The following is a 15,462-nucleotide window of genomic DNA, read 5'->3' on the forward strand; positions in this document are numbered from 1 at the left end:
TATGACAAGGCTGTATATTGTCACCCTGTTTATATAACTCACATGCAGAGTCAGTTCAGTTCACTTGCTCAGTTGTGTCTGACTCTTCGGGAACCCATGGACTGCAGCACGCCAGGCCTCCCTGTCCATCACCAACTACTGGAGCTTGCTCAAACTCATGTCCATCAAGTTGGTGATGCCATCCAACCATCTCATCCTCTGTCATCCCCTTCTCCTCCCGCCTTCAATCTACATGCAGAATACATCATGCGAAATGCCAGTCTGGATAAATCACAAGGTGGAATCAAGACTGCTAGGAGAAATATCAACAATTTCAGGCAGGCAGATGATACCACTCTTAATGGCAGAAAATGAAGACGAACTAAAGAGCCTCTTTTTGAGGGCAAAAGAGGAGAGTGAGAAAGCTGTCTTAAAGCTCACCTTTCAAAAAAAACTAAGGTCGTGGCATCCAGTCCCATCACTTCATGGCAAATAGAAGGGGAAAAGTGGAAGCAATGACAGATTTATTTTCTTAGGCTCTAAAATCACTGCAGACAGTGACTGCAACCATGAAATTAAAAGATGCTTGCACCTTGAAAGGAGACCTATGACAGCTTAGACAGTGTATTAAAAAGCAAAGACACTTTGCTGACAAAGGTCCATATAATCAAAGCTATGATTTTTCCAGTAGTCGTGTATGGATCCAAGAGTTGGACTATAAAGAAGGCTGAGGGCCGAAGAATTGATGCTTTTGAATTGTGCTGGAGAAGACTCTTGAGAGTCCCTTGGACAAGGGAGATCAAACCAGTCAATCCTAGAGGAAAATCAACCCTGAATATTCATTGGAAGGACTGATACTGAAACTGAAGTTCCAGTACTTTGGCCACCTGATGTGAAGAGTGGACTAAATGCAAAAGACCCTGATACTGGGAAAGATTGAGGGCAGGAGGAGAAGCAGGCAACAGGATAAGGTGGTTGGAGGGCATCACTTACTCAATGAACATGAATTTGAGCAAACTCCAGGAGACAGTGAAGAACCAGGAAGCCTGGCTTGCTGCAGTCACCTATTCTCCCCTCAAAACTTGTATAAGGATGGTTTTAATATGAAGTATATGTTTGTTGAAAGACATCATGAGTTAGAAGGAAGAAAGCAAACAAACTCTTTTCTGAACTTGTACTTGAAGTCCTTACTCAAACTTTTAATACATATCTGTTCCCTGTTTCATGTCTTACCTCCCCAAATGTCTGTATGAGCATTAGGAGCAGGATTATGACTCGAGCTTTTAAAAAAAACAAGAACAACTCCCTGTTCCTGCCACTTACACCCAGTATGTTAGATTACTTTTATAAAGAAATAATTAACTTACTAAATATTATTCATAACTTTTAATTATCCTTAAATTTTCATCTTAACTGTTTAGAGGAAATGTTATCAGACCAATAGTACTCTTGAGAACTCAACCTTAGAGGTTGTCTAGAACCCTCTTTAAAGGTCTTTAAAGATTAAAGAAATTTCTTTTACTTTCTAAAGCTACTGTCTGACCAGCCCAACTCTGTTAAGAATCAGAGGTGGTGAGGATTTTGCAGTCATTTTCATGGTAATGACAAATGCAATTAATTTGGAAGTTTAGTGTAAGTTGTTTAAGACACACCTGTTTAATGCAGTGACCACGTGCACATATTCACTAGCTCTAGGAAAATAACATAAATGTGTAACATCATGAAGGTTGTGGTAAGTGAAGAAGTGTTTACCATTTTGAAAGTCATTTAAATTTTTTTAAAAATTTTATTGAAGTATAGTTGATTTACAATGTTGTGGAAAGGCTTTTAAATTTTAATTTCAGAATAATACAGTTTGGCATCCAGTGACCAATAAGCTAGCTGGTTTTTTGCTGTTGTAATGTGTAGTCTCTGGTTTAAAGTCTGGTTTAAAGTCTTTATAACTGTCTTACGGTGGATGGTCTAGCTTTTATGCAGGTAAGGTTACTTATGCAAAGGTAAAAATGACTTCTTCAATTGGGAGATGATTTCAAGATTGAAGAACAGGAAACCTTTTGCTTTTCTAGTCTGACAAGAGGAATAGAGACTGGGAAAACCTTATAATTCATTATCCTAGTATTCTTTGGTTGAATGAACTTTGGGAATCTACTGGTATTATTTTTCTAAACTGTAAATTGGCACTAAAACATATCATTTATAGTAAAACGGTTTGCATACACATTTGTTCCGTTAAAATAATTAACTGCTTTATAACTGAAGAAAGATGTCCAGAATACATGAGCTCTTTAACAGTTTTACAGCAGAGGGGTTTTGTTATAGCTGTTTTAAATGAATCAAGGTAAAAAAAAAATTCCCCGTTTATGATTAATTAGTTGAAGTGGACCTATGGTGTTGCACTACAAGGATCTGCTTTAATTAGATTAGTAAATTAAATAAAAATGGAACAACTAAATTTGTTCAGTTTTCTGTTTTAATTGTGGAAATCTTTAAAAAATAAATTACAGCTTTTAACGAACTAGTGTGCACCTGCCATCGTAAAGCCAGTGTCCTGGTAGATTCCTGTTTAATTTATATTACTTTTGAAGCAAAGGGTGGTAATGTCTTGGTTTTTTGAAGAAGATACGGGTTACTGTGAATATTTCTGTGCAGTGATTTGTCAAATGTACTATTCCTGGTAAGCTTGAAGTCTCTGTGCCTTTTGGGGAATGGAAATTCATGTCTCATCTTTAATACCTTCTCTGTAATTCTGACTTTAGATTTTTAGAAGCTCTTAATCATTTCGAGAAAGCAAGAACCTTGATCTGTCGTCTTCCTGGAGTGTTAACTTGGCCCACAAGTAATGTGGTTATTGAGGAGACTCAGCCAGGGAAGATAAAGGTAATTATTTCTGTAGAGCTTCTTATGAACCATAAAAGCTCATCCGCAGTCCTGTGCTCTTGACTCAGGTATAAGATGACAGGGAGGTAGTAACACTTTGTCCTCAGCTCCCCCATGTCCCGTTTAAAAACTGGTGGAATCACCAACATTTATTGAGTATTTCCTATTTGCCAATCACACACCTTCCATTTATCATTACCTTTACCCCTTCCAGCAACCATATGTGATGAACACTGTGATTATTCCCATTTGACAGATGAGGAAGATTGTGTTTAGACAGATTAAGTGATGAGTTCAGGATTAAATAGCTCGGAAATGGTGGAGCTGGGACTTGAATCCAGTCATTCTGGCTAGAGTGTGCACTGTTAAGCAGTGTGATGTGCTGGTTGTACTTAGAGAAAGAGTTCACATTATTGTTTCATTATAATTTCTATAGTTATTGACATTGTATTTGAAGACCTAAAAGGTATAAATTGGTCTCATATCCAGAATCATGGGGTGCTTTGCCAGTTCTAGAAAGATTAAATCATGTAACTTGACTGGGATAGGCCTTTACTTGTGGTGAGCCCTGGTGTATACTCAGAACTTGGTTTTAACTAGAGCTTTTATAAGCCTAGGAGTCAACTCTTACAACTTAGTAGTAAGAAGACACTCTAATTAAAAGTAGCTGAAAGATCTGCATAGGAGTGTCTGCCAACAGCTTGTATAAATAGATGATAAATGTGCAAAGTGTTTTCAGCAGTTAACCATTAGAGAAATGCAAACGAAAACAGGGTACCACTTCACACCCATTAGGGTGGCTGTAATCAAAAAGACAGTACAAGTGTTGGCAAGCATATGGAGAAATCAGAACCCCTATACATTGCTATAAAATTTAAAATGGTGGAGATGCTTTGGACAACAGTCTGGCAGTTCTTTATTGGTTAAAGATAAAGTTACCAAATGACTGAGCAGTTTCACTCCTAAATATACTCAGAGACAGGAACACGTAAGTTTTCCTGAAAACTTATACATGAATGTTCATAGTAGCATTATTCAAAATAGTCAAAAAGTGGAAAGAACTCAAAGGTCATTAGCTGATGAATGGTTAAATAAAATGTGGTGTATCCATATAACACATTTGGCCATAAAAAGGAGTGAAGTAATGACACATGCTACAACATAGATGAACCTTGAAAACGTTATGCTGAGTGAAAGAAGCCGTATGAAATGCCAGATACTGTGTGATTCTCTTTATCTGGAATCTCCAAAATAGAACTTCGTTCTTTGGGGGCTGCACCACATAGCATGTGGGATCTTAGTTGCCTAATCCCTGGTCCCCCGCAATGGAAGCACACAGTGTGTTAACCACTGGCCCTCCAGTGAAGTGCTCACAATAGGAAAATCTATATATGAAGGCAGATAGTAGATTAGTGGTTGTCAGGGGATAGGGGACTGAGGAAAGATGAGGGATTGCTCATGGGTATGGGATTTCTTGTTGGGTGGTGAAAATGTTTTAAATTTAGGCTATGGTGATAATTATATGACTCTAACAAGCCACTGAACTATACACTTTAAGTACATGAATTGTATATGAACAAAACTGTTATAAGAAATAAAATGGGGACTGTTGGATTTTCCTCTCTTTATTCTGGACTGGGATGGAGGCGTTGGAACTATTGATAACAGTGAACCATCCTGGGAAGCCTGGCATGAGTCTGGGGGGCTTCGGTGGCAGTGGTGTAATTCTTCAGGGGAGGGGCAAGCACAGGTGCAGGGATCAGGGAGGAGGGTGAATGCCAGTGGGTGGGTCCCAGGTGAGGTGACCTTGGGTGGAACAGTGGAGTCCCAAGATTAGGCACCTATGAATGCTTAAAGGCGGTTTCTCAGAGGTGTGTATTGTAAAATGAGGTTTGAGGACTACAACAAAGGATAAGATTTTGATTCAGTCTGAAATTCTGAAAATTTTTTGTTTAGTCCTTTTCTTCCATTCTTTTCTCAGCATGTCACTGTATCAGCCTCTCTCCAGGACGAAAACCTTTATAAGTTGTATGTAGTTCTTGGCTAAAAGGCATTTCGTCCTTCCTGTGCTGAAAATATTTTGTTGGCAAGAGACTATTGAAAGAATTTGATTGATGAATTAATATTGTCATATCATTTTTGTGTACTTTTGTTGTAGATGCTGTTAGAGAAATTCGTTGAAGAATGCAGGTTCCCTCCAGTGCCAGATGCCATTTGTTGCTATCAGAAGTGCCATGGATATTCCAAAATCCAGATATACATAACTGATCCAGACTTTAAGGTACAGAATGAGGGTATACCAGGACATTAACTTGCTGAATTGTGCCTGAAAATGGTTTCAGAACAAGTTCTTTAGTTGGAGACACCCAAGTTCTCTGACTTGTCAGCAGCTTCATGTCCTCTTCTGTGCCCCATCCCCTGGCTTAAGTCTGCATCATCTCACATGGGGACCCAGAGTCATTGAAATAAACACCGAGGGCAGTGATGGTGCCCTGAGAAGGCAGGCTAGCTAATTCCATTTCCCCCTTCTAGCCACCGTTTCATATAATTGCCTGCTCCTTAGGAGCAGAGGAAACAAAGTGAGGTAATTACCCTGATTTGCTGCAGTTCTAATTTCTTACATAATCTGAGTCCAAGAGTCTGAAGAATTGAAATCTAAGAATCATTCTGGTCACTGAATATAACTCCTGGAGATCTAAATGTGAGACCGAATCTGGCAGTTAATTGAGTGAACAGAGTGCTGCACCTTAGTTTATTCAAGAAGATAGAAGGTGCCCACTGTGCCTGGTTAGTAGTTCAGATGAAATGAAGTTTATAAAGTATTTGATATTTTGTACACCACTCCAGTATCCTCTCCTGGAACATCCCCATGGACAGAGGAGCCTGGTGGGCTGCAGTCCATGGGGTCACAAAGAGTCGGGCACAGCTGAGTGACTAACACTTTCACTTTCAAAGGAATACACAGCTGTAAATCGTGGAAATGAATGTCAGTCAAGCTCAGTGTTCTCAGCGCTAGGCAATCTGCGGTGTGAAGTACTATACTCCCCTAGGAGGAAATGTGACATCTAGTCATGTCTGCCAGGTGAATGCAAACAGGTCTCTATCTTATTATGTGTTGTGGGTGTGAAAGAGTGAGTGTATGTACACTTTTTAAAGATATGAATTAAAAATTGTTTTAAAACCCCAGGGTTTTATACGAATCAGCTGTTGCCAGTATTGTAAAATAGAATTTCACATGAACTGCTGGAAGAAGTTAAAAACAACAACCTTCAATGATAAAATTGACAAGGTAAGTAAGACTAACAAGATTTTCTGGATTTTTTAGTATGCTTATTGTATACTGATCTTTCTTCCCCGAGAATCTTCAAGAAAAGTCTTAACTGAATATGAATTTCTCTCTCTGTGTGAGACGTAATTAGAAGGTATTAAAGTTTTAATGATAAAGTAGAAAGTTTTTTCATTTATAAAGTGTAAAGGCAGTAACCATAGAGGATTTTAATAAATTGTTGAACCCCTCCTTTTATGTTGGTAATGTATGATCAAAAATAAATGATTTAATGTGATGATGTAGAATTGGGGCCTCAAATTTTTTATTTTCTAAAAAAGTTTGAGATAATTTGTACTAAGAAATCAACTTAAATTTTGTACTGCCATATTTGTTTGGGGTTTCTCTTCATTAGCAAGATAATTATGTTAATTACCATTAGCCAGGTATACTTTGAGAGCAGTTACAGTTTTATTTTTTAGTTCTACCACTTTCTTGCTACCAACCCATCTCCCTCCACCCTCGTGCACACATGCTCAGTCATGTAACCGCATGGACTGCAGCCCGCCAGGCTCCTCTGTCCATGGACTTTTCCAGGCAAGAATACTGGAGTGGGTTGCCATTTCCTTCTCCAGCAGTCACAGTTTAATAATCCTCATTCATAGACTTTGTTTCTGATCCATATAAACTATGGACTTAAAAAAAAAAGAAAAGAAAACCTTATTCTACACTACTTAGCCTCATATAAACCCCTGTCCTTATTGAGGAGAAAAGAATAAGGTGGTTGTGCTAGGTGAATGTTAGCAATAGTAATTATTCAAGTTAAGTAAAAATGAGTTCTCACATTTTACACATTTTCATGTTATCTAGAGGTATGATGATGTGACCAAGTAACTGTTGCCGTTGAGTCGCTCTTGCTATGTCTTTGTCTCACTTTAATTGAACTTCTCTAGCCATACCCTCGGGTGGTGGCATTGTAGCTCAGACGGTAAAGAATCTGCCTGCAATGCAGGATACCCGGGTTCAATTCCTGGGTCGGGAAGGTCCTCTGGAAAAGGGCATGGCAACCCACTCCAGTATTCTTGCCTGGAGAATCCCATGGACAGAAGAACCAGGTGGGCTACAGTCCATGGGATCGCAGAGTTGGACACGACTGAGCGACTACCACTACCAGCTATACCCATATGCCCTTAGTGGTCCTAACCATTCCCATGGGTTGAAGTACCCTTTGTAGATTAGCTTTCACTAGGGTACCTTGAAGTAACTCAAATGTCTCATGACTTGAAGTAAGAAAGGCTTGTTTCTTGCTAATATTACTTGTCTTGCAGTTTTACAGTTGTTCAGAATTAGGCAGTGGCAGCTCCGGTATGTGGGGCTGTGGGCTTTGTTTCTGAATTGAGGTTGAGGAGTGACTGGGACATGTTACTGTGATTTAAAGGAAGGAGTAGTAGCCAGTCCACTCAGTGTTTCTTAAAGCTTTGGTGTGGATGGTAGCACACGTCAGGGCAGCTCACCTTACGTGACCCAAGTGAGTTGCATGGACCCAAGTGAGCCCTGCAACTGGAGGCTTTGGAAATCAGATGGCAGTGAGCAGGGACTTTGCAGTACCTCCTGAAGAAGGTTTTAGGTTATATTTTGACTGTTCTGTGGTTAAAATGGCATACATGTGTACATTTATGCCAAGATGTAACCTCCCCCCAACCCCATTTTTAAATCAAATAGGATTTTCTGCAAGGAATTTGTCTTACTCCTGATTGTGAAGGAATCATTTCAAAGATTATCATCTTCAGCAGTGGTGGTCAAGTTAAATGTGAAGTAAGTAGACACTGGGGAAATCTCATTAAATTGATAACCAAAATGCTTATATCTTATGAAATATGATGTAAATTTATAAAACTTACACTATTTGGATCTTGCATTTTCCAGGAAGGAAGTAGTTACTTGATAAAAGAAATTATAGGAAATAATAGGATGTAAGAATGTCTTTTTTTTTTTTTTTTTAAGGAATGCATCTTTGGAATTAAGGAGTCTTGTGTTCTTTTGTCTCCCAAAAGGAAAAGGAGAATTTTAACATATCAGTTTTACTGATTTTACTCCTTCTGATAACCTTGTTTTTTAAATTCCCAGTAAACTTTTTGGTGTTGGCAAGGTGGGGGATCTTAGGGAGGGAGGAGAGTGTCTTGAGCCTAACTATGTGGGAGCTGCAGGAGTGGGTTGTTGTAATGACATCTGTCATTTATTTGATTTTCTGCTTACTCTTAATTTTTTTTTTAACCTTCTATAACTGTGACTACTCTTTAGTTCCTTTTTTTCAGTAAATTGTGTTGCTAAAGTATTCTGGGCTTTTGTTTGGGTCAGAGTATCATCACTGTTCTCTATCAAACTGAATTTGACTATGTTTTTGAAATGCTTGTTAAACCTGTGATTTTATGCTTAATGTCATGGCAGCATGAGACAAATTTTAGATGTCTCTGTTTTATTTAAAGTTTGAACACAAGGTGATTAAAGAAAAGGTTCCTCCAAGACCTATTCTGAAACAGAAATGTTCTAGGTAAGATTTTTGATAATTAGTAGGTTAATAATGTCCAATACAATTCTGTTAAATGCACATTTCTAAATAATGCTGTTTTAAAAATTGGCTCAGCACACATATTCAAATAAGTAGCTTTTAAGTGAATGTTATAGGTATTTATAACTTTCCAAACAACTTAACTTCCCTGGTGGCTCCCAGATGGTTAAGTGTCTGCCTACAACGCGGGAGACCCCGGTTCGATCCCTGGGTCGGGAAGATCCCCTGGAGAAGGAAATGGCAACCCACTCCAGTATTCTTGCCTGGAGAATCCCATGGATGGAGGAGCCTGGTGGGCTATAGTCATGAGGTCGCAAAGAGTTGGACACGACTGAGCGACTTCATTTTCACTTTCACTTTAACCTCGAATAGTTAAATGCTAAAAACTTGAATAAGAAGCATTATTTAGTGATTAAATTTATAAGTAAAATTATAACATTTGAACTATGAAATGACATGTTCAGTAGATTCGTCATTTGAATAAAAATTACATACTTAGTTCTCAGTTTGCACTTTAATTCCAAAAGCATCTTTCCTTTTGTTCTCTTCAGCAAACATTTTGAACCAGTGACTCTTTCTCACCCTGAAATACTCAACAAACTGTCAAAATTAGTCACTTTTCTATTATCTTCTTGTTCAAGTCAAATAATTCAATCCTTTTTTCTTTTCTTTTTTGCCCTGCTTCTTGTTTTCCATTTTTAGAAGTTATTTTTTTTAATCATTGGTGGCCAAGAAAAAGCAAAAGAAAAGATGAATTATTTATTGAAGAGAATTTATTATAGCCATATTGACCAAATTTGAGTGTTGTAGATCATTGTTGGGTTGTGAAAATGATATTTTACTGTGGAAATGAATATTTACATGTATTATCTTGCATAGTAATTTTTTACTATTCCTCTTTACCCTAACAGTATCTTCTATACATGGGGATAACATCTGTATGATCTATATATGCCATCCTTAATTACAAATCACTTAGTCATTGATGTTCTTGTTTTTATGCAACAAGTACAGTTGTTTCGACTGAATTGACCACGTGTCTAAAGTTTTTGATATTGAACAGAGGATATAGTCCCAAGTTCTAACTAAAATAGAAAACTTCTAGCTTATTGTTTGGAGAATGGCTTCTACAGTAGGCAAAGGAATGTAGTTGACTGAGTTCATAACAAAAGTAAATTGTCACTAACTGTAATTATTTATCAGCCTAGAGAAGTTGAGGCTGAAAGAAGACAAAAAATTGAAGCGAAAGCTCCAAAAAACGGAAGCAAAAAAATTAGCACAAGAAAGACTGAAAGAGGACTTAAGGGAAAGTAACCCACCAAAAACTGAAGAGCAGAGAGGTATGCTGGGAGTCTGAGGCGTGATGAGAATCATATATTCTTGCTTAAAAGTGTGAATGCAAATATTCATCTTGTTGGGCTTTATCAGTTCAGTTCAGTTCAGTTGCTCAGTCATGTCCGACTCTGCGACCCCATGAACCACAGCACACCAGGCCTGCCTGTCCATCACAAACTCCCGGAGTTTACTCAAACTCATGCCCATCGAGTTGGTGATGCCACCCAGTCATCTCATCCTCTGTCGTCCCCTTCTCCTCCTGCCCTCAATCCCTCCCAGCATCAGGGTCTTTTCAAATGGGTCAGCTCTTTGCATCTGGTGGCCAAAGTATTGGGGTTTCAGCTTCAGCATCAGTCCTTCCAGTGAACACTCAGGACTGATTTCCTTTTGGATGGACTGGTTGGATCTCCTTGCAGTCCAAGGGACTCTCAAAAGTCTTCTCCAACACCACAGTTCTAAAGCATCAATTCTTCGGTGCTCAACTTTCTTTATAGTCCAACGCTCTTTGAATTGAAATTTAGATTTCTCTTGGTAATTTTAATACTATCGCCATCTTTTGATTATGCTGAGATAGGGAGGGGAGTGGTATAAGGAACATTAAATTTAGAAGTAAGATACAGGAATTGAAAATACTTTCCTGCCACTTAGGGCAAATTGTCTCAGTTCCCTTATCTCTAAAGTGAATGTGAAAATAATACTTGAAATTCCACACATATGTTTGAGCTGTAAATTAGCCACTGATTATCTGACGTATGCTGCTTCATATAAAGAAGCAGTTCATATAAGATGCCAGAGAGATTACCTTGTGTTTTATGCTCATCTTGTCAGCATTCCCTGATCAACATGGGAGCTGTCTCAGTGATTTACTGTCCCTGTGGACACATTTACTTTCAAGTTTTGTGGTTTTGTTTTTTTTTTTTTAATGTATGGTTTCAGGTGTACAATATAATGATTTGATATTTCTATATATTGCAAAATATTACCACAATAAATCCAGTTAACATCCACCACCATACATACAGAATTTTTTTTTCATGATGAGAACTTTCAAGGTCTACATGCAAATACACAAAACAGTATTAACTGTAGTCATTGTACTGTGCACTATATCCCCAGGACTACTTTCAGTTTTGAGTTAAAGTAAATTACTCTCATTTTCTGATGACTGTTGCCAGCATTAATATTTCCTCTTGCTGTCTTTGTTTTTCATCTTGTTGTTTAGTCACTAAGTCATGTTCTGACTTTTTGCAACTCCATGGACTGCAGCACACCAGGCTTCCCTGTCCTTTAGTGTCTCCCAGAGTTTGGTGACTCAGACAGTAAAGCGTCTGTCTACAATTTGGGAGACCCAGGTTCGATCCCTGGGTTGGGAAGATCCCCTGGAGAAGGAAATGGCAGCCCACTCCAGTACTCTTGCCTGGAAAACCCCATGGACGGAGGAGCGTGGTGGGCTACAGTCCATGTTGTCACAAAGAGTCGGACATGACTGAGCGACTCCACCACCACCACCAGAGTTTGCTCAGACTCATGTCCATTGAGTCAATGATGCCACCCAACCATCTCATCCTCCGTCACCCCCTTCTTCTCCTGCCCTCAATCTTTCCCAGCATCAGGGTCTTTTCCAAAGAGTTGGCTCTTTGCATCAGGTGGCCAGAATATTAGAATTTCAGCATCAATCCTTCTAAAGAATATTCACGGTTGATTTCCTTTAGGATTGACTGATGATTTCATTAATGTTTCAGAAATCAATCAGAACTGTCTTTTCTACTGAAAAAAATTTTAGGGAACATCATTTGCTTCCTTTATATATTTTTTGTATTTGTATGTTATTTAGTGTATTAGATTCAAGAGGCTAAATGGCCACTTTTGGGGGGAATGCCTGGATAGGAAGATGCACTTTTGAGATACTGCAATCAGTAGCTCCACAGGTATACGATTTAGGATTCAACAGTAAGATAAATAACACGTATTTATCCAAATTCAACCAAATATTGTTTTTATACCTGAAGCAATGATCCCTTCAATGCTGGGGGGTAGGGGGGAAGCTTTACATTCATGCCTGAAACATATTTATTGAATGTAAAATTTGAGTAGTCGATAAGGCTCAGTTAAGATTGTTGAGGAAAGTAACCTTATTTTAGAGGAACTCAGTTTTTAGATGTTACATGAGTGGTGCCAGTGAAGGACATAAGATACTTGTTATGTTTGATTTACTGTGAACTTTCATGTCTTTTAAAGGCACTTTTAAAGTTAAATACTTTATATATCTATTTTTAAATGTCTTAGGTTATTTAAAACAACATAAAGAATACATCTGAGTCATGGATTATATTGCTATGTATTTCCCTAGTGGCTCAGACAGTAAAGAATTTGCCAGCAATGCAAGAGATGGGAGTTTGATCCTTGGGTTGGGAATATCCCCTGGAGAAGGGAATGGCTACCTAGTCTAGTATTCTTGCCTGGAGAATTCCATGGATAAAGGATCCTAGCAAGGCTACTGTCCCCATGGTCTCAAAGAGTCAGACACAACTGAGTGACTAACACTTTGACTTCACTTTCACACACAATATTAGGTTAAGTTTTTCAGAGTTTATGTTTTTGCAAATTGGTCCTCTTTCTCCTTTTTACTGACCACTGTTATTCATCCTTAGAAACTATCAACCATGTCCAAAGTTGCCAGTTCCTTGATGACAGAATTCTGCAGTGCATAAAGCAGTATGCTGACAAGATTAAGTCTGGGATACTGAATACTTCCAAGCTTCTCAAAGAATTGCTTTCTTGGAAGGTTTTAACCACAGAAGACTACACAACATGTTTTTCTAGCAGAAATTTCCTGACTGAAGCAGTGGACTATGTCATTCGTCATTTGATCCAAGAAAAGAACAGAGTAAAGACACGGGTATTTCTGCATGTCTTGAGTGAGCTTAAAGAAGTAGAGCCAAAATTAGCCACCTGGATCCAGAAACTTAATAGCTTTGGTACGTCTCTTAATTGTAGAGATGCATTTTCATAGGAGGATAAACACAGACCTCTGAATCCTTCTGCATTTTACTATCATTTATGATTTTTTAAAATGTGGAACTACAAATTTGTATGATTAAAAAATACTATTTCCCAAAGTTCACAATTTTTAGGCGACCTTATAGATAGGTTACCTTGTTCTTTGTGAAAGATGTCAACACAGGAAAGTCCAGTCAGTAAGAAAGTCCAGTCCTGTGTTATGCTCAACTATTGTCAGTGTGTTAACTTTGTGACTACTAGGCACTCCCCTGGGTAAATAGCACCCTTTGGAGTCAGCTGCTCAGGGGTGCCCTCTGGGATTGTGAAGAATTTGGATGGCAGAGTAGATAGAGCTAGGAATAATTGGTTAGGATCACCTATGGTAGATCTGTATCTAAGGATCAAGAGAAATGTCCTGGGGCTGACCTTCAGCATCGTGATTCACAGGATCATAAAACTCTGGTGTTCTGTCCTGATTTTCCTAGTTTGGTTGAGGAAGAACCTTTGAGCAGGCTCTTTACCAAACTTACGCAGGGACCATGGAAGGCAGCGGCAGAGAAAGCTGTCGACTGACCCTAGAGTCTGGGGTCCTTGGGCACCTACCATGGCCTTGTTTGTCCCGGTGACCGATGTGGCCACTGCCTACCACAGTAGACGATTCATTCGGCAGCTGTTGGGTAAAAGGCTAGCGGGAGCCACAGCAGCGACCCGTAGAGATGCACCTGACCTGCCTTAAAGACGGGAGCTGATGAAACACTAGTTTCAGACAATACACTACTGAGTTTCTGTCAGTGGTGACAAAGTGAGGTGGCAGTACACTTGGTGTAGTTGATAACTAATGTTGCTGCTGTGAGCATACGTCTCCATGGGTTTCTGGCCCCATAAAATTTTTCCTAAGTGATGTTGCCATTAGTATCTACTAAACAGTCAGACAAGGAAATGATAAAGTTTTTGATATTTCTTTTAATTTGCTTTATTTAACAAAGAGATTAATTTAAATTGGGCAGTAGCGGGGTTAACATTTCAGTACTAGGTGTGATCTGCTGCCTTCCTCTCATCGAGCTCGTGCTCCGATGTGAGCTGTAGATGGAGATTTGAATGTGGTATTTCTTTATCCGTGATTGCCTTAAACCTTGTATCATGTGAGTATTTTACGTGGTCGCTGATTCTCGTGTTTAAATACACTGATTTTTCATGTAACATGACCTGTGCAAAGCTGTTGCATCTGGATCAGCCGTCCAGGGTAGTTTTGACTTGACAGGCTCTGCCTCATTTGCAGACTGAGAGCCTGTGACCTGTCCTGTGTTACAGATGTGGGGACAGAGAGCAGAGCCAGTCCTTACTTTTGGTGGCTGTGTTAGCATGCAGCAGGGGCTTACCTCCTTTCAGTAGTAGTACATGAGGGTGCAGCCACCCCTTTTTCTGGAGTTGTAGAAGTGGGAGTGAAATCAGGAATAGTGACCACCTGGAATCTCGTGAGGAAGGTAAGGGGCCATGGTGTTCAAGGGGATGAGGTGCAATTCTTGAAAGTGCTGGATAAAGAGTTTACTCATTTTCTGTTTTAAAGGCATTTGGGAAGTTCCATATATTACTGATATTTTGTTATTATAGAATATACATAGAAAAGCATTGTAAAATCTAGGTAGCTAGTACTAATTGGAATGAAATTCATTATAAAGTACTGAAAAGTTATTGTTATATTTTTAAAGAAATTTAATGTCTTTAAAAAAATTCCTTTTCTGGGACTCTCCTGGTGGTCCAGTGGTGTAGACTGCATGCTCCCAGGTTCAATCCCTGGTCAGGATAGATCCCACATGCCGCAACTAAGACTCAGCACAGTCAAATAAATAAGAATAAATACTAAAAAATTCCTTTTTCCCCCTAAGTCTAATAAAAGTAATTAGAATAATAGAAGCCTTTGGCCCACTTTTTTCAACTAATAGGTAAGAACTATTGTATTTAGCATATTCATGTGAAATGGTGTTTCTGAACCCCATAATAGCTTGAATAAATGTAGTCTCAAGTATTTAAATGTTTTCACTGAAAATGTAAGCAAACTATAATAGAACTGCTTTCAAAGATGTGAAACTGAATATGACTTTATAGCAAATAATCCTCCCTTCTTCTGACTTGGGTTGTGTTTTTATTATAGGCTTAGATGCCACAGGACCTTTCTTGTCTCGTTATGGGGCTCCTCTGAAGGAGCTTGATTTTAGCATCATGACTTTTCTCTGGAATGAGAAATATGGTCATAAGCTAGGCTCTATAGAAGGAAAGCAACTCGATTATTTCTATGAGCCTACATCATTGAAGGAAGCCCGTTGTTTAATATGGCTGCTGGAAGAACACAGAGACAAGTTCCCAGCACTGCATAATGCCTTGGACGAATTCTTTGATATAATGGGTATGTGGACAGTTTCGATTTGTATCTAAGGAA

At 38.8% G+C, this 15,462-nt stretch overlaps 1 protein-coding gene across 14 annotated transcripts in view; it reads left to right on the top strand.

Moving 5' to 3' along the window:
- TTC3 (tetratricopeptide repeat domain 3) overlaps positions 1 to 15,462 on the top strand; it is a 116,816-nt gene that overhangs the window by 60,003 nt on the left and 41,351 nt on the right. For 12 of the 14 annotated variants that reach the window (XM_065943337.1, XM_065943336.1, XM_065943344.1 and 9 more), the window contains 8 exons: positions 2,736 to 2,856; positions 5,015 to 5,137; positions 6,044 to 6,145; positions 7,844 to 7,936; positions 8,608 to 8,672; positions 9,894 to 10,030; positions 12,677 to 13,003; positions 15,178 to 15,429. In XM_065943337.1, the coding sequence (XP_065799409.1) occupies positions 2,736 to 2,856; positions 5,015 to 5,137; positions 6,044 to 6,145; positions 7,844 to 7,936; positions 8,608 to 8,672; positions 9,894 to 10,030; positions 12,677 to 13,003; positions 15,178 to 15,429 (1,220 nt within the window). Of the gene's footprint in view, positions 1 to 2,735; positions 2,857 to 5,014; positions 5,138 to 5,815; positions 5,939 to 6,043; positions 6,146 to 7,843; positions 7,937 to 8,607; positions 8,673 to 9,893; positions 10,031 to 12,676; positions 13,004 to 15,177; positions 15,430 to 15,462 lie in introns of those variants that run through there. The other 2 variants (XM_065943345.1, XM_065943346.1) reach the window with 2 other exon arrangements.

The sequence above is a fragment of the Muntiacus reevesi genome, chromosome 8 (assembly GCF_963930625.1).
Source record: "Muntiacus reevesi chromosome 8, mMunRee1.1, whole genome shotgun sequence".
Lineage (NCBI taxonomy): Eukaryota > Metazoa > Chordata > Mammalia > Artiodactyla > Cervidae > Muntiacus > Muntiacus reevesi.